Consider the following 23349-nt stretch of genomic DNA (forward strand, 5'->3'; position numbering starts at 1 on the left):
GCTATTTTCATAGGAAAATCCTTCCTGGTCTCAGGCCTGATGGCCACTAAGTCCTATATACTCCCTTTCATGTAGCTACACATTGATAGTTATCTCCTAGTCCTGGTTGGAATCATGGAACCTAAAGCATTTGCTCTTATAATGGGGTGAGTGAATAATAGTCTAAGATTTAAAATTAGACTGTCAAAATACAGTATTTTTTTAGCATATATAGCGTATTTGAGAGTTTATGTAGCTCTTAGAACAGTTTTCGTGAATGTGTGATTCAACTCATTAAAAGTGTTGGTAATTGCATGAATAAAGTACTTACATATGAGCTGTATATATGTATATCATTATGTTTTCCAGTTGCCATTTATATGGCAGATGGGAATATGTTGAAGCAATGCACACTTTACAGTTTAGTAATAGTGTTTCCCTTCTAGTACTAATTTAAAGCAAAACCTGCGGAAATGGTTGCTACAGCTTAGAGCATGCAGTCATTTCCCCAGTATCTCTTATGGAGCGTGGAGAAGAGATTCCTTTAGTGCATATTGTATAGGTTCAACAAGTTTTGCCTTGATTGTATGGCACTGGGCTGCAGCGAAGGCTGCAGGAGCAAAGCTTCATTTTGGCATTTCTTAACTCTTGAAAGCGTAACTTCTGATTTGTTCCGAGTGTAGTTCCTCTTACTCCATTTTTTGCTACTGCTGCCATGCATGGTGTGCCCCTCTGGTAAGGAGAGAGCATCTTGTGGAATGAAATTGTAGTGTTAGTCTGATCCTCAGGGAAGACTTGTAAATATCTTTAAAAGATGTGTGTATGTTTTATTTTCTGTATGCTAAAACTATGGGCTCAGTAGAGAAACTGCTTTAAGGGCCAATACACATTTCCTGTTAATTTGCCCAGTTACCCAGGCTCTGATGACCCTTCCCCTCATGAGAGACATGGTGTCACCCTCTTATCTTGCTGGCGCTCCTCTGCTCCGTAGTTGCTACCTTACCCTACCGGGTAGTCTAAACGAATTGCTATCATCAGACTAAGGGAAAGCATCCCTAGCCTCTGTTTAACTTGAGCGCTGCAGCTGCTGCTTATTATTCGCGACAAAGGGGACTGCGAACCTTAAAAGCTCGCCTGGTTTTAGTTTTCCCGCTCCCCTAACCATAGTACCGTTGTTTTGGCGGGTTTTTTTGGAGGTGTGAATCTGGCAGGAGAATTAACGTTCAGCAGGTTTTAGCCACCAGATGGCAATGTCTCCTCGGCCCTCAGCGCTCCCAGCCGGAGCAGCCGGCCCCGGCCCCTGCCCTGAACCCATGGGCCGCCGTCACACGAACCTGCAGAAGAGTTCAGGTATATAGCTCTTTTCTGTGGCAGAATATTTGGGGGTTTGTGTGTCTCTTGTTTATAGCCATGAAAGTATTAATTTTGTTTGCTGGAAGGTATGGTTGGTTCCAGCAATGCCTCATAGGGTAGTTAATAAAGCTGATGTCTAGATACTGTTCTAATCATCTTTAGGGGTCTTCAGGCTGCTGTTTGGTGCTAAGAGAAAAGTGATCCAGCAGTTGGACATTTATTTAGAGAAATTGATAACGCATGTGTCTGTCTAGCAATTGTCTGTCCTCTGGATGAAGGTCCGTAAGTCTGACCCCAGGCTTTTTCTGTGGGTGGAATTGCAGAATTCACCAGAGGTAATCTAGGAGATCTAATTCCTAACAACTCCAAGTGTAAACTTTTTTCCCAGCCTTGGTTAATGTCTTTATTTGAAGACAGCACTATCCTGTGCAGCGTGCTTTCTCACTTTCCAACAGACTGTCTTGGAAATGGCAGCAGATAAGGACCAATGTGGTTCCCTTGGGGAAAGGGATGTTGAGAGTTGTGTCCACCCACTTTGAGGTATCAATCACATGCAGTTCCCATTACTGAAAGACATGTAGGAATTACTATCTTTGCAGCTTGGTAGCACCATAGCTAGAATCTATCCAATGCACTGGTCCTATACCCTGGAACAGACTTGTGAAGGAGGAGGGGTGGGGAGAAGGTGTGTGGCAAATAATTGCTGAGGCCAACAGCACTGTTTCCTTAGCTGTTGAGGGTACTCATAGTTTGATTCCTCACAGAAATGTTTGTTTCTGCCTGATTGAGCAGTGGAGTAGTAATTTTGTTTCTTCATTTCCTTATTATTAATTGCTGGCAGCAAATAGCAGTTAAAAAAATAACAATGATTGCACTAAAGAGGAGAAGACTAGAAGGAAAAAATTCTTGGCAAATATTTGGCAAATTATGGAAAATTAATGAAAAAATTTAGAATGAGTGGTGCTGGTTTTGATTACCTAGCCCTCCCTGTTGTGTCAGGAATGAGTAAATTATGCCATGTAGAATCTATTTATGCCTGAATTCAACCATACCTACCGCTTTATGTGGAAGGGAGGCTGCTTCATTGCACACTGTGACTACTGCATTTGGAGTGCCTTGTAATTTAGAGCATGCTTCCTGAAAATTGAGGTCATCTTTCAGGGATTTCCTGAGTCACTTTTGCAAACTCAGAAATTGGTCAACTCCAAAGCTGGTGGTGGTGATGGTGGAAGTCTCCTTGGCTTCATTTCACCTCTTCTTTCTTTGTGCAAGTGAGGCAGGAGCCAAACTGCACAGCACTGAAGATACTTCTTTCCATTCTCAGTTAATTTGAGTTTTTTATTCCGCTTTAAGAAAAGTGTCTTTTCTAATCCCTCCCTGCTCCCCCCCCAAGGCTGTAGCCCATAGAGCAAGTGAGATGGAATAGCAGAGCACTAATGCTGTTTTGTTTGCTTACATCTCATTTATGAAAAATATTCTGTTTTGAAATATAAAGAAACCTTCATCCTGAAACAGCTGCTCTGGCCCTACTTTCCTTGCAAGCCAATGCCATGGTTACTTGCTGGGCATTTCCAGCCCCCATTTTATTCAGAGAACCTGAAGATGTGCTGTGAAATACAAATCATCCCTGCTGTATCCATCAGAGCTGTTCTAGTGATGTGTTCTCAAGCAAAAATGTTTTCTTGTGTCTATAGTAGGACATTAGCTTTTCTGTGCACAAGTTACTCAACAGAGGGATTTTTGGTTATCGCTTTCCAAGAAATTCTTTTACAGGTAGAAAGTCAACACAACAGAAAACTAACATGTATAGGAGGCAAAGAAATCCTTAATTTTTTCAGTTAGACTTCTTTATTTCAATCAATAGTTTAACAAGTGCTTAAACTTCCCCGGCAGTTTAATCTGGAACATAGTTGAGAAGAAAAATATCTCCTATAACTTTACAAAAATAGAAAGATTTTATTTTTTAAATCCTGCACTTTAAGCAAGCACACTCCAACTCAAGCAAGACAGACATATCTTAAAATATGGACTTCTGGTCATAAAAATGACATTCTACCCCAGGCAGCAGGCACAATATGTAAACGGTATAGAAACAGTGTAAGAACACTTGTTTTGATTTTTCTGATCCCTTTTGTCCTTTTTTCTTAAATAGAATCTGTTAAAACAATTTGTACAAGAACTTCTTCAGGTTACCATTTCTTGTGTCAAGTGGTTCCTCAAGTAGGATATTACAGAGGGAAGAATTTTCACCTGTCCTGGCAATGTTGGCAATTATTGAAGTTACCAACATCGTTTCATTTTTCTTTTTTAAAGCTTCTGCATTTCGATATGGGACAAGTCACTCAGTTTGTAGGTCTTCCCCTGCTAAACCACTTGTGACTTAACTTCTTTAGCAGCCAGGGCTGCTGGCACATGAGGTCAGGTTGGAGCAATAAAATGAATGGAATATACTGTGTCACAAATGTATATGGTGCTGTGCAGCAGTTTAATTTAGCACATGATGAAACCAAAAGATCATGGAAGCTTAGCTCCTAGTTCTGTGCCTGTAGCTTAGAAGCCTTGCAGAGAATACGGATTGGCAAATAAACTGTGCACTCTGAAGACTTACTTACATCTTTGTCCAACTTGGTTTCTGTTGGCTAATAGAAAAACAAAGAAAAAATATACAGGCACAAGGAGGGAAGCTGGTGCAGCATATGCTAAGAACCCAGATCATAAAATTATGTTTCTGGTCAATGCTACAAATAAAATAGAGAAGCCCCAAATCAGATTTCTGGCAATGCATTAGGAAGGCCTTTTTCAAGTCCTTCCTTTTTAACTATCTCCAGGACAAAAAAAAATGCAGTTCTTGTACCATTTGTACATTGTGTCATGTTTGCATTTAGTGTAATGGTAAGCCTTGGAAAACCTAGATCTTTGCAAGTCTGTGATTCAAAACACAGGTGAGACAGGAACATACTTTTTAGAGGTAAGAACTAGACAGGTCTTTCTCCTGAAACTGTTGTAATATTTCTGACATTAAGCAATGTACAGACGAGCCATGAAGCACTAATCAACTGTAGATCACTGCCCTGACGAGTATAGAACATCGTGCTGTGGAGCAGTTCCTTTGCTCTTGGCTTCAATCCTGCATCAGGAGCATGTGCCAGATTTCAGCTGGGACCGAGTTGTGTGTGGCACTTGCATAGGGAAGGAACAGTCTGACAGCTCCTAGCCATTGATATTTTTTCTAGAGATGAGACCACCTACCATGGAAATGGTTGATGGTGGTGGAAGAAGCTTGTCTCGTGATCTGAGGAACATCATGCCATACCCATCCTCATAAATAGAGACTAGAATGAATTCACTCATGCCACTGTGTCTCAAACAGAAGTCAGAAGCAAAGCTAGTATTTGAAAGGATGTGTTTAACTATCTTGTAATAGTTCAGTGACTCAGTTGGGGATACACTGGTATAAATCTGCTGAACAAAAAACCCAAGTCTAGCTAGAGAAAATCAGACTCCTTCCTGGTTCCTAGCTTCTCTGGTGACTACTCAGCCATCCTGAGCTCCACTCCTGACTCGTAATGAGTTTTCTGTGACTTTTCATCTGTCTGAGGAAAAAAATGTGATCTGGCCTGGCAGTAAGTCTATGATACTGTTCCTTCCCCCCTTCCTCCTGCTGTCTCAAAACCAGATGAATCTGAGGAAATTCACATCCAAGGCTGATACTAGCTTGGAAAAACTGTCAGGGTAGCACAGACTTTGAGGAGGTAGGGAGCCTGAGCATAGCTGTTTGCTGCTCGAATGGCTTTTTCCTGCTGTTTTTGCTAGCAAGGCCCATGTTGTCACTATGTTTTCAAAGAATGCTTTTGCTATAGCAGACAGTATGGAGACCCATGTAAAGCTGAAACACCCTCAATCAAGACATACCTCTCCTATGATGCTGGAAATAACATATTAAAGGCTTTTTTCTCTGCTGGACTGGGCAGCTAGAAGCCACTGATACTGATGAACAAATGCTATAACCTTACTTCTTATGTTTCTTACACAGGTTCCTGCTCCTCCTGCAAGCCAAAACATGTGTATATCAGTAAAAGCCACAGCCCAAATGGCAGAAAGTTAAGTTGTGCCTTCAGCTTGCTCCCCATTAAAGCAGGGGAGCATGGTTTATCTATGAACTTGAACCTCCTCGCTGGCCTTAAATTTTATCTCCAGAGTCTGCTTCGATTTGTGTCAGTGCACACATGGATGTCTTTGTCACTGGGGAAACCCAAGGGGTTTCAGGGCTGTGCCTACCCACCTTCCCAGCAGTGCTCTCCAAACCAATGCCAATTTAAGCTTGGTGAAACCATGGTATGTGTTGGGACAGTCCAGCTAGGAGAAAAGGGAGAGGGCAGCTGCATTTATGCAACTCTTGCTCCTCCCTCTGGTACGACTGGTCCAGTCTCTCTCAGGTGGATGTGGGTCTGTTTCTGCCTTTTTTTGCTCTACCACTGGGCCACGGTGTGCTTGCTGCTGAGACGCTTTACTTGTTCCTACGTAAGATGACATCACTAAAAATACGCTGCTAAATAGGGTTGCAGAACATATTAGACCCCACTTGTTCCTTTACTTTGTCCACCTGGCTGGCAGAAAATCCAAGGCATGAATACTGCACGTGGAGTATGTAAGGCCTCAGGAATATTAAAGCAGAAGTTGTCCCTGCAGGCTTTTATCAGCAACTTTTGTGTACTGTGTGCATCTGACAGGAAAATGCTGCTTCTGTCTGGCTTTAAGGGGGCTTGCTTGTAACTATTGACTAGATAGAAAGGGAGGCCTCGAAGCAATTATATAGCTAAGGAAATTGAATAAGAAAATATTAAACCACTGGTTATTTTTACAACTTAACAATTGTAAAAATAGCTTCAATTACTTGGAATATTTTTTAATTAGAGGTATCAACTGTTTAGCACTATATGAACGGAGGGCTGTTGATTTGCTGTTTCTCTTTGTGTTAGGAGCTGGGAGATAATGACAAGATGAATCTCTGTGGCTTTCCTCCTTATATATACATCAGAGCTGTGAAGTCAGAGGGGGAAGTTGCTACCACAGTACTGGCACGACACCGAGCCCTTCCCCAGAGATAAATTCTGATGGGAAACCCAGCGTTGGGAGAAGAGTACCACAATGGTAAGATGGCAGAGATGACTGAAGCAGGATCGTAATGTTCACCCCAGCAGTTAAAAAAAAATAATGAAAAAAAAAGGAGACCCCCTCCCTCCCCCCAAAAGTCTGCAGTCCTAAAGTGCAATTACTTTTGTGCAGTCATGTCAGGCCAGGGATCAGACTGGATGAAGTTCAAAGCACAAACATCAAACGAGTGCCGTTCGGGATTCGAGGAGGAGGGGGAACATAAGGAAATGAACAACAGTTCTCAGGCATTCAAGTGCATCAAGAAAATAAATGTCCCTTTCTTTCAGAAGAAAAACAACCCCCAGTCTGGTGGAATCCTGGCTTTGTAGTCGTGAAAAATAAGTTTTTTTCACTTCTAGCTGAGAATGTCCCAATATGACACAGTACAAATAAACAACACCAAAGCAAGAGCTGGGGAGCTGGGATATTTTTCCGGTGCCCTGCTGTTATACAGCCTTATTTTATTCTCCTCTGGTGACTCTTCAGATCTGGGTACTGATGAAGCACACTGAATTAAAGGCATCTGGTAGGAAGTGGCTCTCTTCTCTGGTCGGTCGGGGCTGGACCCATCGCTTGGTCTCTGGCCGTTGTACAGCAAGTACCTGCCCCGGGCATCCTGCTCCATTTTGAAGATTTCGTACTCGGTGTGAGGTAGGCGGATGCCGAGCGCGATGCAGCCATTCGTGTGGGTGACATCTTGCTGAACCCCAACTTGCCAGGACCCCTGCGCTCCGCACTCATTGCCGTTGAAGACGTTGAGCAGGGAGGCTGTGGATATATCCATGGGAGTGACCTTCATGTGATTCACTGCAGGAGAGGAAGAGAGCAACTATTAGCAGATGGACAAAAACAAAAGCAAAGACAACGTGCAGATTGGAGTGTACCTGTCAAATCAGAATTGTCTCTGCTTGTTCATTCTTAAAGCAATATTTTATTGTAGCCAGCAAATCTATTTGCATAATTTCGCATCTTTGATGTAATTGCTTCTCATACAGAACACACACACAAAATCAGTTGAAGAAAACCTGATGGCCGCATATCTCAGTTGGAGGTTAAGCAGAGCTTTTCATAAATTCCAGGCAATCCTTTACAGATAAAGCCTAGTTGGTTATATTAGGAGATAGATAGGTAAAAGAGGAAACAATAAAACTTTACTCATGTTTTATTACCATCCATATTAATCCATAAGTAAGGCTATTTATAATGTATTTTTCATCATTTTTTTAACATGTTACCCTGTAAAACTAATGAAATAATTATTTCCAACTGGAAAATTTGGAAAGTGCCACAGCTGCACTATCTTCCTATATTTCCTGTCCTTTTTTTGCATGAATTATAACGTATTGCTGAACTACAGAGAGATGCTTTGTGTCGTATCTGAACAGTGGCTGCAGCTTGTAGTATCAAATGTGGAAGCTTGCAGCTTCTTCAGTTCCAAGTTGCCTGTACTTCAAAAAAGCTTAAGGCACATAAAGTTTTATTTTCAGCCAGTTTAAAAAGTTAGGAAAAGCCAAATTGAATAAGCCTATGGAAGCTGAATAGAGATTTTTCTTGGTATGTGTTTCACCTGTATATCAAGAAAAGAGAGTCTGAAACGATCAATGCTGACCAAAACAGAAGCAAATAACCAGCTCTTGTGCCTCCTGAGGCACCAAAATCCCAAATTCTCTTGCAGGTCATTAACAGCGTGTATGTGTTTTTATAGTAAGATGTGTTGGGAATTTTATTCTGAGGTTTTATAAACAGATATTTGACCCAATGGCTAAACAGTTCACATTATTTGTCCAAGCTGATGTAAAAAAGTAATCTATAGAAAGTGAACCTAAATTTTTACCAAAATCAAATGAGTGACCTCGATCTGTGAGGTAAATTGGCATACCATAAACCAGAAATTCAAGCAAAACCTGGATTTCCCCCAGGAGCTGAGTTGGGACATGCTGCATGCAGCTGTAAAGAGCAAAAGCTCTGACAGGCAAGTGTATCACCTCCTGCCTCCTATGAAAATCCTAGATTAGTAAATTTTTTCTTATAGTTAGATGCTTTCCTAAATTGGAGCCATACAAGAAGCTATATGTATCTCACATGAAAACTGAAATAAGGAGAAGAGCCCACAGAGTGCTTGGGGCTTCCAGAGGCTCTGCTGGGGCCGGCGCCACGGCGGGACATCATGTTTTGGAGAAGTCTGTTTGTGTGAGTGGTTAAAGCCACTGAGCTCTTCCTAAGCAGGGTGCTATGGGGCTGTTTGCACAGGAAGGCTTCTCAGCCGCAGGGACCCGGGCGGCGTCACCGCTGAGCGCTGCTTCTCAAAGTACTCGAGGGGTTTTGGTTAGATACATCCAGTCTTCACTGTGGTGAGATTAATCAGAGCTGTCTTTAGGGACATCCTTACTTACTCTAGGGTCCCTTGGAAGCTGATGAAAAGGCACATGCTGCTACATCTGTCTCCGACAGAAAACGATTTATACCACTTCTGACCTCAAATGCCTTCTGAAGAAAGGAGCCCTAGGACACAGATCTAATCTCAGACACTTTGCTTAGATGCTTGAAGTCTGGCCACTGGACTCCAAGACTTAGTGATGCAAAATCTTATTTTCTTGTGCTGTACTTAAAGATCTCTGCCTCAAATGTGTATTGTTCAGTGGTGTGAAATGCTGTGCAGCTGTATAGTTCGGCTGGGCATTCACACAAAGAGCGTACCAAGAAATGACTAACTAACTTACTAAGAAATGACTAACTCCTGAAAACAACAGAATGAAATCATCAGCAACCAAATCGTTATGAGCGAATCCTGCCCTGGTCCATAACTACGTGACCACCTCCATCCCCAGCGTAGTGAGCCACTCTACCTTTGAACACAAACTCTGTGCCGCCCATCACTTTGGATGAATGCACTCCCCGACTGTAGCGTCCCTTGGCGTAGATGGTGAAGGTAGGGTGCTTGCAGATGGGGTCAGAGTAGTGGTAGTAGTGACCTTCCCAGGTGTTGTTGTTGTCGTGGAAGATGAAGTGCCGAGTGAGGAAGAGGACCTCCGGACGCACCTCACAGCGCTGGCTCACCCATTCTCCGTGTAGCCCTATGGTCAGATCCGCCTTGGGGGGTAAGATGGGAGGATGATGCTCGTCCGACCGGTAGATGATTCTGCACGCGATGCATGTGCGGTCGTGGTTCTGAAAGGAAGCAGAGATAAACCCTCATTAGGCATTATCTGTGATAGAGGGCAATGAATAGGGCCATCAATTTCATCCTGAAGTGATTCCAGCTCCACATTTTAAGGAATACATGGTCATTTTTTATTTTGTTAGTGTTCTCACCCTTCAAAGCACCTGAAACATGGCACTGTTTGGTTTTGTATGTATAAGACTGCACAGCAGGAACAGAGTTAGGAGATTAATTCTCTCATCTGCATTTCTCTGAAATGAGCAGTTCAGTTCAGCTTTTTATTTGATTTAGAAGAGGCTGACTTTAGCCTTCAAATCATACAAGAAGCTGGCAGATGGCAATTTACTATGGTGGAGACTTGGCAACTCTTGTGTTAGAAATGAATACATTTGCTAAGTTCTTATTTTGCACCTGTCTTCCTTTTAGTTGTTAACTTTGGGTATCATAGATGGGCGCAGGTATCCTAAGTACATTTTTCAGTTGGGTAGTAGCCTGGGAGAACAGTAACCAGCAATTTTAAACTTTTTCAGCTTTTGTTAGCCCTAACATAAGCTTGTGAAGTGTACAACATGGCTGGCTGCTGCCAGACACGGTGAAAGCTTTATGGCCCTCTCCAGCAAGAACGGGGTCCGTGGTGCCTGCTGGACTCCACGGCAGCTCATTGCTGTGAGCCGAGAAATGGCCTCAAGCAACCGGGTACCCCCAGCCCCATCTGTGAGTGCCGGGGGCGTCTTACGAGGGGCATGCAGGCTCTGAGTCCGTGGCAGGAGGGGAGGGAATTTCACACTGAGGCTTCTACCACCCGACATCAGAAACTGAAACTACAGGGACCTGTAGGTTGTTCCTAAGTCTAACTGTTTCTGCCTCTGCAAGGTTTTCTCTTGTTGGCAAAAGAGTTTGGCCTCTCTGTCCTCTTTTCAAACTGTATTTTGCATTTTTTCAATGGCAAGAGGGACAGCAGCATTAGCATTTGTCTCTGCTCTGCTAAACCTTGAAGTAAATTTTATGGACCGATAAAAGATTATGAAACTAATTTTTTAGCTCACTTCATCATTGATGACAAATTAGATCAAGAAGAATAAATGCTGCCCCGCAAGGTAAAAGCAGTGTTTTCTGTTTTCCTGGTGCTTGTTTTGGGTTGCTGATGAGCTATTTGTTTACATCTTGGGACCCGATGGTAGAGGCTTTCTAGTCGGCTGGTGACATGTGGAGGGGCAGCACCCTGAGCTGTAAGCAGGCTTATACTCAAGGTGAAAGGCAAAGACCACACAGACCTTCCTGGAGAGAAGGGGATGCACTGGGTGGTTACTCATATCCCCCTTGTTCAAGCTGCGAGGTGTTTTCCCAAGGTGCAAGTCAGAGTGCACTGAGTTAAGAGCTGAAGCTCCCCATGCAGCCATCAGGGAGAGAGATTTATAGAAATACTTTTTCTTTGCAGCCCTTTCCAGCCCTCTTTTCTGAGATCTCTCTGAGGTCCCTCCGTAACATAGATGCTCATATCCATCGCTCATACTTTAAAGTCCACGTGAGCTGCTATGGAGTCAGCATTTCCCCACTCACTGCCTTCCGCTCATGGCACACTTAGGGGCGACATTTACACAACCTTCATTAGTACCCTGAGTTTCTCCAGTCATATGACTGTAGGTACCTTCAGAGAATCAATATACAACAGGGTTTATATTTGCCCCTACCGCAGACCGGATAAGACACCAAAGCTCAGCGAAATCAATGAAAAGTCTGCTGTTCTACATCCCTGGGAAGTAGAATAGCGGTCTGTGTGCTAAATTAAATAACTATAAACGATGTAGATCAGGTTGATCTGAACCAGTGCTGGCCAACAGCCCTGCTTTAAGGAGGAAGGAGGTTGGACTTGGTGACCTCCAGAGGGTCTTTCCAACCCAAAACATATGGTCTTCTGGGAACTACATGTCAGTATGTTATTGAAGCAGATGCAGTTCTTTCCCACTGTGGAGCTCGTTAACTAATTTTAAGATACATTTTCCAGCTAAATTCTGCAAGCAGGTGCAAGGGCCATTAGTATCTTACTGAAAATACAAAGAACATTTAATTGAGTAATTTAACTGCAACTAGTGACGTTAGCACAGATTTGTGCCATCGTAACTGACAGCAGAGGCTGGTACAAAACATCTGGTTCTCCTGAACACTGAAAGCACTGATAATGCACAAGGACTAAGCCTTTTCTGAAACTGCAAGTTTCAGTTTTGATTTTCTGACAATCAAGAGAGGAACCAAGATCCAGTTATGTTTTCTATTTTGCTCTAGATTTCTTGTGTGGCCTTCTTGTGTGACTTGACTTAACCTCATTCCACAGAAACAGAGACAATTACAGCTCTTCTGTTTGGGACAGGACTGATAGGAGGCTCAATAAAGACACTGAACTGTCAGAAAGCAGACAGAAATTTCAGAGAACTGGATATGATTAAAAATAAAATAATAATAATTATTATAAAAAAATGTGTGTAGCTGTATTCCTGGAACAAACCTTCAAGTACAATATGACGGAAGTCCAGTGTCCACCTTTCTCTTGCCTGCAATAAAATCTCACCAGGTTTCATCTGTAAGCTTGTTTGGGACTTACAAAACCAGTCTGTTGAATCCCTAGCTCTCTTCAGAGGACGTGAGCCATTGTCTCCGGAAAGCAGTCTGATTTAGTGGGTGGTTTGCGGTTCAGTATTGCTGGGGGGCAGATGACTTATAGGAAACGAGTTGGTGTTGGGGAAAGGTGGAGACTGCGTAGGCATGCCTCAGGCAGCGGCAGAACTGCCCCGTTTCCCTTGAGTTCCAGCTGTGAACGGGGATGCCAGAAGCTGAGCATCCACCCTGTCCCGGGCAGTGCTGCTGGTGCTGCAAGAAACCTGTTGGATGAGGCATGCGGTTCCGCTCGCTGCCAACCAAAGCACCAAAGATACATGCATTTTTGAAGTGTAATAGAAATAACACTTTGCCTTCTTGGAGATCAACATCCAAAAGATGCCGCCGCTGCCTTGCACGGATGCCTGCAGTGATCCAGGCTGAGGGGTTGCTCTGTGGAAGATGCTGGTGCCTAAGAAGCTCTCGCAGCGTGGCTGTCCCGCCATGGGGCAGGCTGGCGTCACTAACACTTTAAGGGCTAATAAACTGCACTGATGACAGTAACTTTATTACTGTGATTGCCCCACTTGCATAAAGTGAAGCAAGAAAGCGAGGAAAAGACAGTGTTATAAAACTAAACATAGCTTGTATAAACTGAATAGGTCAACGGTAGAAGGCAATTTCTGGTACAGTCCCTTTTCTGTTGAAGTGAAGTTGAAAGCTCTTATGATCTCCCAGAGGAGACACTGGCAGAGTAGCATGGGCCAGCCAGGGTGGTTTGGTTTATATTCATATTTCCCTCTCAGGACCCTGTCCTCCACAATCAGTTTGTGAGCCAAGGCAATTTAACCTGGGAACCAGTGGTTTCTGTTGCCCTTGTTCAAAATCTGAAGAAAACCAAACAGAAACCCAGTGTGTTGTCTTCTTGGTCACCCTTGGCTGTTTGTGGGATTCCTCCGTTGTTTCTCAGGTCTAGTGAATGGTCTAGAAGGAGATCTGGAATCAGTCCTATTTGCAGCAACTTTTTTTTTTTTTTTTGACAAGGAAGCACTATCAAGCATAAATATTCTTTTTACCATTTTTCTAGCTGTGATTTTAGGTGTCTTCTCTCCTCTACAACATTAGAAACCATGGGTATTATGAGTCAAGGCTGGACAGGGAGTATTAGCATTGTTTGATGTCTTCTCCATCACACTGGGAGTGTAGAAGGTGCAGACTGGTCAGACCTGTGGCTACTTAGTCCCTTGGCTGTGGCCGGCAGCAGAGTGGGCAGAAGAAGGTCCATGCAGCTCCATGGTGGAAAAAAATTCATAACTACAAGCAGCCCCTTTCTCCTTATCAGGAGTGGGTTCGTGCCTTGAGGCACATAGAGGAGTCACTTCCCAAAACTTACAAAACTCATGCAATGCAACTATGCTGGCTGCCATTCCACTGTGAGTGGGGATGACTCCTTGGGCAAACTCAAGAAAGGTCCAAGTTAACTCACAGAAATCAAAGTGAAGTTTAGCAGTATAAACACTTGTCTGTAGCCCATCTGGCTCTTTGACCTCTGTGATCCATATCTTGAACTGCTGTAACTCTGTGCAGCCCTTCTAATTCCAAAGGCTTTGCACCAGCTCTGAAGGTCTGGCCAGTTGCACTACTAAGAAATATCCAGCTTGGCAGCCTTCTAATTAGTGACAATGTGCCTGGATGAAGGGGCTGAGGTCAACAGACACTTTTTGCAACAAATGGGCAGTGGGACAGGTAGAAGTTGGGGCGGTGAAGAGGGAAGCGGAAATATCAGTGTCACAGGCTGGGTCAGGTACCTGATACGGATGTACCCTGAATGCATTGCTTCCCTGAGACCGGCGCTGAATCTAAGCCTACTTAAACCTTTTTTATTTTCTGTGATACTATCTTTCACAGAGTTACGAACTTCTTAGTGGAAGAATATGCCACATGTAAATTCCTTCAGTATGGTTTTTGTCCAAGTAATGGACGAGAGAAAGATCTAGTTTTGTTATGAGGCAATTGGACTTAATTAGGGCGTAATCTGTGTTTAACAATTGACTGTGTTTTTCACTGTCCATTTTTCAGGTCGGCTGCTCTTGGCTCTTAGTTACACTAGCTAAGGCCTTGCAAATCACTCCCTTTCCATGTGACTCAGGGAAAGATTATTTTCTAAACACAGACATTCAAAGAAACTAGAGAACAGAGGCAGAGGACATTTGAGTCCAAACATGATAAAGTACTCTCCAATAAAAAGCTCATTTGGGCATGACATAAACTAAAAAGCAATAAAATGAGCAGTGGACAGGATGAACATCTGTTCTATGTTTTGATTATCTTAGGTGTACAACGTACTTAATAGCGGGGTCATGCTAGAAGGACCAGCCCCTGAAGTGGCTGCTGCCCCATGACTGGAAGATCCCTTCCCATCAAGGCTGCCTCCTTGCAGCTCTGCAATGCCAAATCGATGGTGCCTCAACTCCTTGCCCTCCCGGGTGTTTCTTTAAAGCCAATTTCTGAATTAATCCATCAGGCCATGTGGGCTAAAATAAGCCTGAATCTCTGGCTGGAAACTTAGTTCTTGTAGTTGAGGAAAAAATAGTTTGTGATCTGAAAATTTCCACCAACATTTTTCCTTATCCCTCCCTCCTGCTGCCTCAGCTGAAGTGGTAACAGGGCCAGAGAGCTCTGGAAGCCAAGCAGGGAGGTTTCTAATAAAAAAAGCAAACAAGGATGAGGATCCTTGATCTTTTTCCCAATTGCTGTGGATAGTCAGAAACATAAACCCTCTCAGCATAGTTTAATTTTCTCTTAAGTTCTACGGGATTCTATGGCTGCCTAGGACTAATTTGCCTCTAATCATTTCATAGTGCTTTTTATGGCCCAGGCCAAAAAACTAACACGCAGCTGGGATGCTCTCTGAGCAATGGTGAAATGAGCTTTGAATAACATGTAGAAAGATCTTTTGGGAAGGTGTTCCAGTTTTCTTTGAACACCTTTTAAGACAGACATCTATGGACCAAACCCTTTTCAAAACATACAGAAAATCTACCCTTTCCTTATGGTTCAAGCAGAAGCTGAAATCAGTGTTTAATATCAAGCAGAGGGCCTGCAGGATATACAAGTTGTATTTAGGGACAAAACAAACAAGCACTAATAGTAAAGAGGAAGCTGAACATACCATTATTTTCAATTAAACACCTTGTTCAAACATATTTGCTCTCTCCCGCATCTATCTATTTATTCTTTATATCCTGAAAATGTGTCTGTATCTCAATCCAAAAATTTTAAACCATGATTTGTCTGAAACAGCTCAAATTGTAACTCAACCCTTCTCTTGTAGAATTACAATACGTGATTGTTCTGATATTTGGCTACTTACATAATGGAATATTAACATTATCTCAACTATGACTTACTGTTTTTTAAGGGAAGATTCATTGCTTAGACTACTTAAGAGTCTGAGAGATGCAGAGCACTCTTAGCAGAACAGACTAAAAAATTAATATGATATTTTTCATTAGATTCTTATTTTAAAAAGGACATGGGAAAATACCTCATTGAGTACACAGTCTGGAGGAAGAGAGATACAAAGCAAAATTTTGTTTTCTGGTATTCAATTTTTCTCTGAAAAGCAAATGTTTCTCTTCAAAAAAGGCAAAAAGCATTTTTAGGGGATTTTTTGGTATTTTTAATGGAGAATTTTGGCCACTTTCTGACAGGCTGTCTATGTCATCTTTTATAGTTGCAAATAGTTGGTGTTTTACCAGACCAGACACATTAAGAAGATAAAAGCATAGAAGGTAACGATGTGTAGTAAGCTCCTAAACCATCCAAAAATATGGTGACTCCTGTTAAAGGAGACCTGGTGTTGGAGCAGACGTGGGACCGCTGCTGTTCAGAGCTGACCTCGGCTAAGGAAAAATCATCAGACAATTCTGAGAAGCGGTGAACCCGATTAGTTTTCTCAGTAGCATTTTGTTTTACACCTGAAAGGTCTTTAAACTTGCATGAAATTACACAGCAGTTTCCCAAAGTAATTTGGGAAATTATCTCTCCTTTTCTTTTTATCTGGAGCCACTGCACAGTGGACACAACCTTCCTATAGGTTAACCTGGTTAAGAGATTAAAGTATCAGCTCTGTCTCAGCAAGATGGAAAAGCACACGCTCAATCAGCTGTGCCACCTCTGGGCTCCTCCTCGCTCTCCTCTTCCTCCGCCAGTGTCAAACCAAAACCCAACCCCAAACCCTTGGCAGAGCAGTGGCTTCTTTCTGTAATGCCTTGCTCGGGGCTCAGGCCTTTCAACTTCCACTTTTTATTCAAATCTAGATATTCAATGTGGCTTCTCTAAGTACACCCTTCCCTCCCCATCCCCCATACCATTGCTGGCCGGGTATGGGGGATGCCATATGGGGGACTGCCACCACCGCCCTGCTCAGTAACCCCATGCCGATGAAGTCAAATTTCAAATTTCTGTAGCAATATCCTGCCTTACCAAGTCATGTACTGACATTAATAATATTTCTACAATGCTTTACTTCCACTGCCTGAGCCCCCAGGTCTGTGCTGGTGGCTGTAGCGTGGGGAGCTTGTTTGGAAGACCAGGATCTCAGCTGATGTAAACCCACCACTGACCAGCCCTGTTGTGCACTCGTTAACAGTGCGTGGCAAGAAGCAGGTCTCTTGCTCATGGTTGGAGAAGGAGGACAGGTTGCATCTATATGGTATTGCACTAGCAAGGGCTAGCACTCAGCGTAGCCTTGTTGCAAGGAGGTGTGCGGTGAGGGACCAGGTGCAAGGTTTCCTCAAGTGCAGGCTCAGACCTTAACTATGCGTGCAGTACAGACCTGACGAGTGGCCCGGGACCTTGCAGAGTCTGACAGTCACAAAAGCTGGGGTAGGAAATACCTGCCATGTGAATGCACGTATTACCATGAAGGAAAGTCCTGAAGAGGGGAAAGAAAAGATGCGCTTCGCAATGATCTCTCACACCCACCTGAATACCGTGTGTCACAGGCAGGGCTAGATTGGACTGGAACGCGGCATGCCTGGTCAGGATGCTTTAAACCTCACACCTGAGAAAACCAGGTGCCAGGTTTTAGTGTTAGTAACTGAGTGCTCCCAGGATGAATACAAATGGAAACCCTTTGGGAGAACGTCAGTTCAAGGAAATGCTTCCGACTCAACAAAAACAAGCTGGATGGCTTTGCCTCACATTGCCAAGGAGCCAAGTCCAAAGAAAGGACACTTTTATGAATTGCTCAGTATAGTATCAAGCTCCGCTCCTCCACCGCTCTAGATAACTGCAGACCAAGACAACACTTTAACAAATGGCTGCAATCTCTCTCCACCACCAAAGTGATAATTTGCAGGCTTTCCATGACCTCATATGAAGCTCAGTTAGCTAATGTGCATTAGGCTGGCTCTGGGGAGTTGACAAGCACGGTTGACACAGTTATAATTCAGCCTGCCAAAGGGAATGAAGAATAACAAAGATTTAAAACTTTAATTAAAAATCTTGAAGCAAGTGAAACGCTGGAGAGAGTGGTAACTCCTTTGCAGGGTTGTCAGTTTGGGATTTCTTTTGGTGGGGAACAGAGGAGCTGCAAGCAGGAAGGAGGGTGGAGATGGGTTCAGATTTATCTACAAATGCGTACCATATATTTTAAGATATTAAGGAATGGTTTTTATTAACTGCTCCCATGAAGGGAAAGATAGTGAAGGAATCCAAAGGCACTACCATTACACAACTGTCTGATCTACAATCTTGATTCTGTTGCACAATCCTGCATAAAACTGAAATAAACACAACTGACTTGAAATGCAAAAGTCTTCTGGTTGTTCTTTTCTGATATAAACTACTTTAGCCTGGACAAAAGACAAGAACAAAGAGAAAACCAGCCTTTTTTTCAGATGAATGTGCGTGCATGTCATCTATCCCATTAGAATGATACTAATTTATGTTAACATTAATATTTTGGGAAGTATCAACAAAATAATTCCTTGAAAACCCACAGGGAGAGCTTGAATGTTCATCTCGAGGAACAGAGTATTCCAAAATAAAGCTGCCTTATGTGTTTATTAAGCCTTTTAAAAACAACCTATATAGCCCTCTGAACCACATAGCAATATTACCAGTGAGTACGCCCTTCCCTCTTACAAAAGATGAAGCAATTGTGGTTAGATGCCAACAGCAAGGAAGGTGTCAGTACTTTAGATACATACGTTGAGTAGATCTGAAGGTCCCTGTTTTATTTTGCTAGGCTAAATGGTTAATTTTGATCCGTGGTACTGTATTTGTGTTAGGGCAGGCTTTTACTGCAGTTGCAGAACAGACAGTGATAATCAAGTCAACAAGGATGAATAAATAGTGTTTCAAAATCGACAGTTAGCTTTTGAAGGTTCACACAGAGAGTGAAAACCAACCTTCTGCTTCAGTCCTTGCCTGGCACTGGTGTAGGCAGGAAACGCAGGGTGGCACCTTCAAAGGAGTGCTCTTCTGCAAGGCCACGGCCAACACTGCTGCCGAGCGCGGCAAGGACCAGCCTCGGCTAGAAGCTGGCTACTTCTCTTATCTCTGCAGGGCATCACACGCACTGTTATTGTTCATAAACCTGGAATTAACCTATTTGAACATTCTTCTGGCTGTTCTTTCTTCACTCCCATCATAATTTCCCTAACCAAGAGTCTTTTCCAACTAATAATGAACAAAAAGACCCCTTCACGTGTTGCCTTAATCTGGAAGTCTAGTGGCACTACTCTGGCAAACAAAGGAGTTTTGTCCTCCAAAATTACACTTGTTAGTTGAGATAATGTTTTGCATATTTCTCTGAGGCACTTCACATGTTTAACATCTATTTATTAACTTGCTCTCTCATTTCCCTGGGAGCTCCTCGTCTATATAGCATTCCCCTACAGATGAAGTCACTGAGTTTCAAAGAGATGAAGGCTCAAATTTTGAAAAGCACAAAAAACTTTGTGCACTTTGTTCTTTCACCGCCTGGCTAAAGGAAAGCTCAAGCTCCGGTCTCCATACCTTGAATCTTTTTTAGCTGCAAATGCCAGGTGCTGATGAAAGTCAGCTCCCGGCAGCAAATAAATTTGTAATAGAGAATCAGTCCATTTGGACTTGCATGTTCAAGGGAAAAACGTCTTACTGAAAGTGTGTGGCCAGCAAACATTTGAATGCAGCAAAGGTAGAAGGAAGGTTATCCTAGCATGTTTTAGGCTTCTTGTGATGTTCCAGACCATTCCAGCCTTAGTCCTAAATAATAATCTAACTGGAATGACTGGTCATTACAGCCCTGCTCTGATCTTTCCCGTTACTCTGCCAGAGGATAAAATAGCACAAGGAGTTCTTTGTTTACAAAGCACTATTGCTGAAGCAATTAGATATGAAATAAGTGTCCCAGTATTGCTGTTGTACACATTTCCTCTAGTTTTAGAGCAGATATCTCTGAAAACATCTTCTGTCCTTCTGCATAGCACTGGATACTGCATTCAAGCCTTCCTTCATGCTGCAAGTCCCTGTATGCATTTGCAAATAAGGTGTGATGATATGATTGGTCAGGCTCCTTGGTGTTGTCCTAATTGGGAATATTTTGTATAATATGCGCAACAATGCCCAAGCAGTTCCCCCGTCCTGCCCTTTCCACCCATGTCCTCTCTCATGCTGGATAAAGAACCTGCATGTGCAATAGCTCGAATCCCTTGATAAACTCGCAATGTCAACATACATCAAAGATGTTCAGCCCTTTTCATCAGCAAGTCCTAACTTAGCAGTCCTAATCTTGAGCAAGGCTAGAGGACTGCTAAGATAAATCTATACAGTGACCTAGTCACCAGCTGCATTCAGGAACTTCCATGTATTTTACAGGAGGAATTTGTGTAAGGCACACTCTTATCTAAGAGAATTTGTAAAGCCTGAAGAGATTACATATTATGTATTTTTAAAAGTTCCCTGATTTTATATGAACACTTGAGATATGGTAATCTGTGAATTTATTCAGATTTGTAGCTCAGTATAAAACTGTCTGGGTTTTGGACAGCCTTTTTGATTTACCACCCTGTGGTGAAATTGCTGCAGGAATCTGGAGAAGGTCCAATTCTCTTTGTTTCAAGTCCTGATCATGTGGCTTTGGCATTCCTAACATATCCAGCAATCATTTGCTTTTAATTACCATTCATTTCAACCACAGAAGTAATGAATGTGGCTACCACATCCAACTTACAGGCTGTGTAAACTCTTGAGCTGGGTGGAACTTTATTCTATATAGAGGCTTAACTATAAATGTAACTCAAAATCTGAATCCTCTTAACTTATTTTAGGCAGGCCTTTATAAGTTTAAAATAAAAATAAATAAAAAGGAAATGAAAAAAGCCTTAAATGAAAGATTCCACACAATACACCTGATTCACTTCAGAAGCAATTTCCTGGCCTCCCCAACCTCTTGGTATGACTGTAGAAACCTTAAAAAAACGAAGTTGATTTAATGTTTCTATTTATTCATGGTGTCCAGTTTCCAGAGGAGTCTGTGACTTGTAGTTTTAAACTCAATTTAGCATTTAAACTCATTTTCAGCTGGGTCCCAGTGGAGCAACAATTAGAAAAGGAAAAGAGTTCAAAGAAGAAGGGTTATAACCTTTCAGCAGTATGTTTGCCTGGACTTAAAAAAAAAAAAAAAAAAAAAAAGCATCTCTGTTACTATTCTTCCTACATTTGGCAAACACTAGGTCAGACAGCCGGGTTGCGAACCTGTTGGTATAAAGAATTTCATGGTTAGGTACAAACCAACACTCAGAAGTCTTTCACGGCAACTGAAGCAAAGGTTCATTTTTAAGGGGTACTGATATTTATATCATGCTGAAAGCTTAGTATCAGCAGGCCCAACTTCTCTTGAGAAAAAAGAAATCTCACATCAAATCTGAGCATGAGGAACCTACCAAAAAACATAAAGAGAAGCTGCGCTGTCGCACACTTTAAACTTCTGTTAAACCTATGTGTCTTTTGCTGTTGAAGTCTCCAGCTGAGACTGGTGTCCCAGCAATCCATGTGCTGTATGTATACATTGTGGGAGCCAAGCAAGCCTTGCAGGCAATGGTTGGAGGAGAACCAGGTATCATAACTCTCCAGAAGTCATAACTGGCCAAACTGGGAGTCGAGCGGTGGCCTGCAAGTCAGGACCTGGGGCCCCCATTATTAAACTACACCGGTTTCATCATGGAGAGCTGGAATCTGTACGTATTTTGGTGTACTCAGAGTTAACCTGTGCTTTCTATAGTAACAGCACTTTCAGTAGCCAACAGTACTCTTATGAATGGGCTTCCAGAGTCATGAATTCAGTTTTGAGATTCAGCCTCTGCCAAGACCTGGCTACCAAAATTCTTATTTGGAAGCACTGTACTTCATGAATAGCAATGGATAACTACTTGGCTTGTTTGCTTTTCCCCTCCCACAGTTCTTGTAAATCTACGATATAGAAGCCTCCCCTGGGAACCACACTGCAGGCTCTCCCCGATCGGAGTGCACGGGTACCCCTGGGCAGGACCTGCCTGTTCGGACACACGGGACTGCGGGATAACGGCGTGCAGGGTGACTCAGGCAGGCAGAGGATGCTCTTATCTTCCACATAGAGATGTCACCCACTCAGGTCAGAATGGATTGGATCATGCCTGAAATAATGGGCTTTGTGAGTTTCAGTGCTCTCTCAGTTTACTTAGTTAACCTGACTCGAGAAAGAGACCTCTTAAGAGTTGATCCCTTAATTTGAGCACTATATTTTTGAGCCATTATATTTTAGAGGCAAAAAGTGATGCTACAATAGCAGAAGAGACAGGCAGGAAAATTGTTACCAGTGTGTCCTAAAGTTACAGCAGACCTGGACAAAAATCTTACTTTTATAAACCTGGTTGTCAGTACATCTGATCATTCTGACTGTAATGAAATTACTACAAGGTGGAAGTGTAAGCGTTTGCTATGTTATCTATCAGTGCATAATAAGACAACTAGATTTGACCAGATAGACCTGAAAAAATAATCAGCTAGGGTGAATTAAATCAAGATTTTGTCTGTTTCATGTGGTCAGAAAAAGATCTACTATATTTTCTAGAACAGATACTACATATAGCTGGTGTCAGATAATTTGTACCTACAGATACCTGCAAGAAAGAGCTTTAGGAAAGAACCTTTGCTCCCAAATAAGCAGAGAAAAAGTTGATGTGCTTGTTTGAATTAATTAAAGTAAAATTGCTGAATCCAACATTTTGATGAGGAGCGTACTGTGGTTCATCTGCTGCTGCTGAAACTCTCTACTTTGGGAAGACATATGTTTAAAAAGAAAAAGCAAATTTGTCCCTGGTCACTTGAAGAGAGCATAAGAATGACAGACAGAAATGAGAGCAGCTTTCACACAGAGACATAGTTGACCGTGGATTAAAATTATCGCTAGGCCAGGCTATTAAAACAATTAAAGGCAGATCATCCAAGGTCCCTGTACTACTGAAATTTGATGTTCACAGGAGGCAGACAGAACCCAGGATGGACAGTTTTGAATGGAAGGGAAAGCCAAGGTTTTTCTCACCAAAACTCCTCCTTCCCCTGTTGTGTTTCCTGCTATTGCTGATAACCTGTAGCTGATTTTTGAATCAGTTGCAACAAGACGATTAAAAACGGTGATAACGCATTAGCTGGAAGCGATGCTGTGGCAGCGCCCAGCTGGAGCACACCAGCGGCAGCCGGCAATGTGGTTCCAATCGCCTCCTGCCTTTGAAATGTCACCAGGAAAGATCTATAGACAGCCCTCCTGCTACAGGCCATCAGTGTCTACTCTTCCTGTTTGATTTCTATTTACCTTACTATGGGTTGATCAGCTCCCAATGAAGCTGAGGGCGCTTTGAGGCCTCTCTGAAAACTGAATTATCAAATGGAATCAGAGCCCCATTCAAAATTCACCTGTTTTTCATTTCCTTGCGTGCCTCCATCTGGATTCATGACTTGCACAGACCATCAGCTTTTTTTTTTTCCTTCATGCTGCCCCTTTCATGTGTCTACCTTCCAACTCCCTCTTCTTCTTTCTCAGGTTATAGATCACCCAGCTTCCATATACTGATACAACTCGA

General features: G+C 42.7%; 1 protein-coding gene and 1 long non-coding RNA gene across 2 annotated transcripts in view; both read right to left on the reverse strand.

The window, feature by feature from the left end:
* LOC142600403 (uncharacterized) overlaps positions 1-23349 on the reverse strand; it is a 179363-nt gene that overhangs the window by 98078 nt on the left and 57936 nt on the right. The gene's annotated exons all lie outside the window — the stretch shown is intronic.
* Positions 3162-23349, reverse strand: part of APCDD1 (APC down-regulated 1) — a 32254-nt gene continuing 12066 nt past the window's right edge. Inside the window, exons 4-5 of the mRNA XM_075744435.1 lie at positions 9333-9654; positions 3162-7293 (exon numbers count right to left, since the gene is read on the reverse strand). Of these exons, the coding sequence (XP_075600550.1) occupies positions 6842-7293; positions 9333-9654 (774 nt within the window). The 3' untranslated portion in view covers positions 3162-6841. The remainder of the gene's footprint in view (positions 7294-9332; positions 9655-23349) is intronic.

This window comes from Balearica regulorum, chromosome 2 (assembly GCF_011004875.1).
Source record: "Balearica regulorum gibbericeps isolate bBalReg1 chromosome 2, bBalReg1.pri, whole genome shotgun sequence".
NCBI lineage: Eukaryota > Metazoa > Chordata > Aves > Gruiformes > Gruidae > Balearica > Balearica regulorum.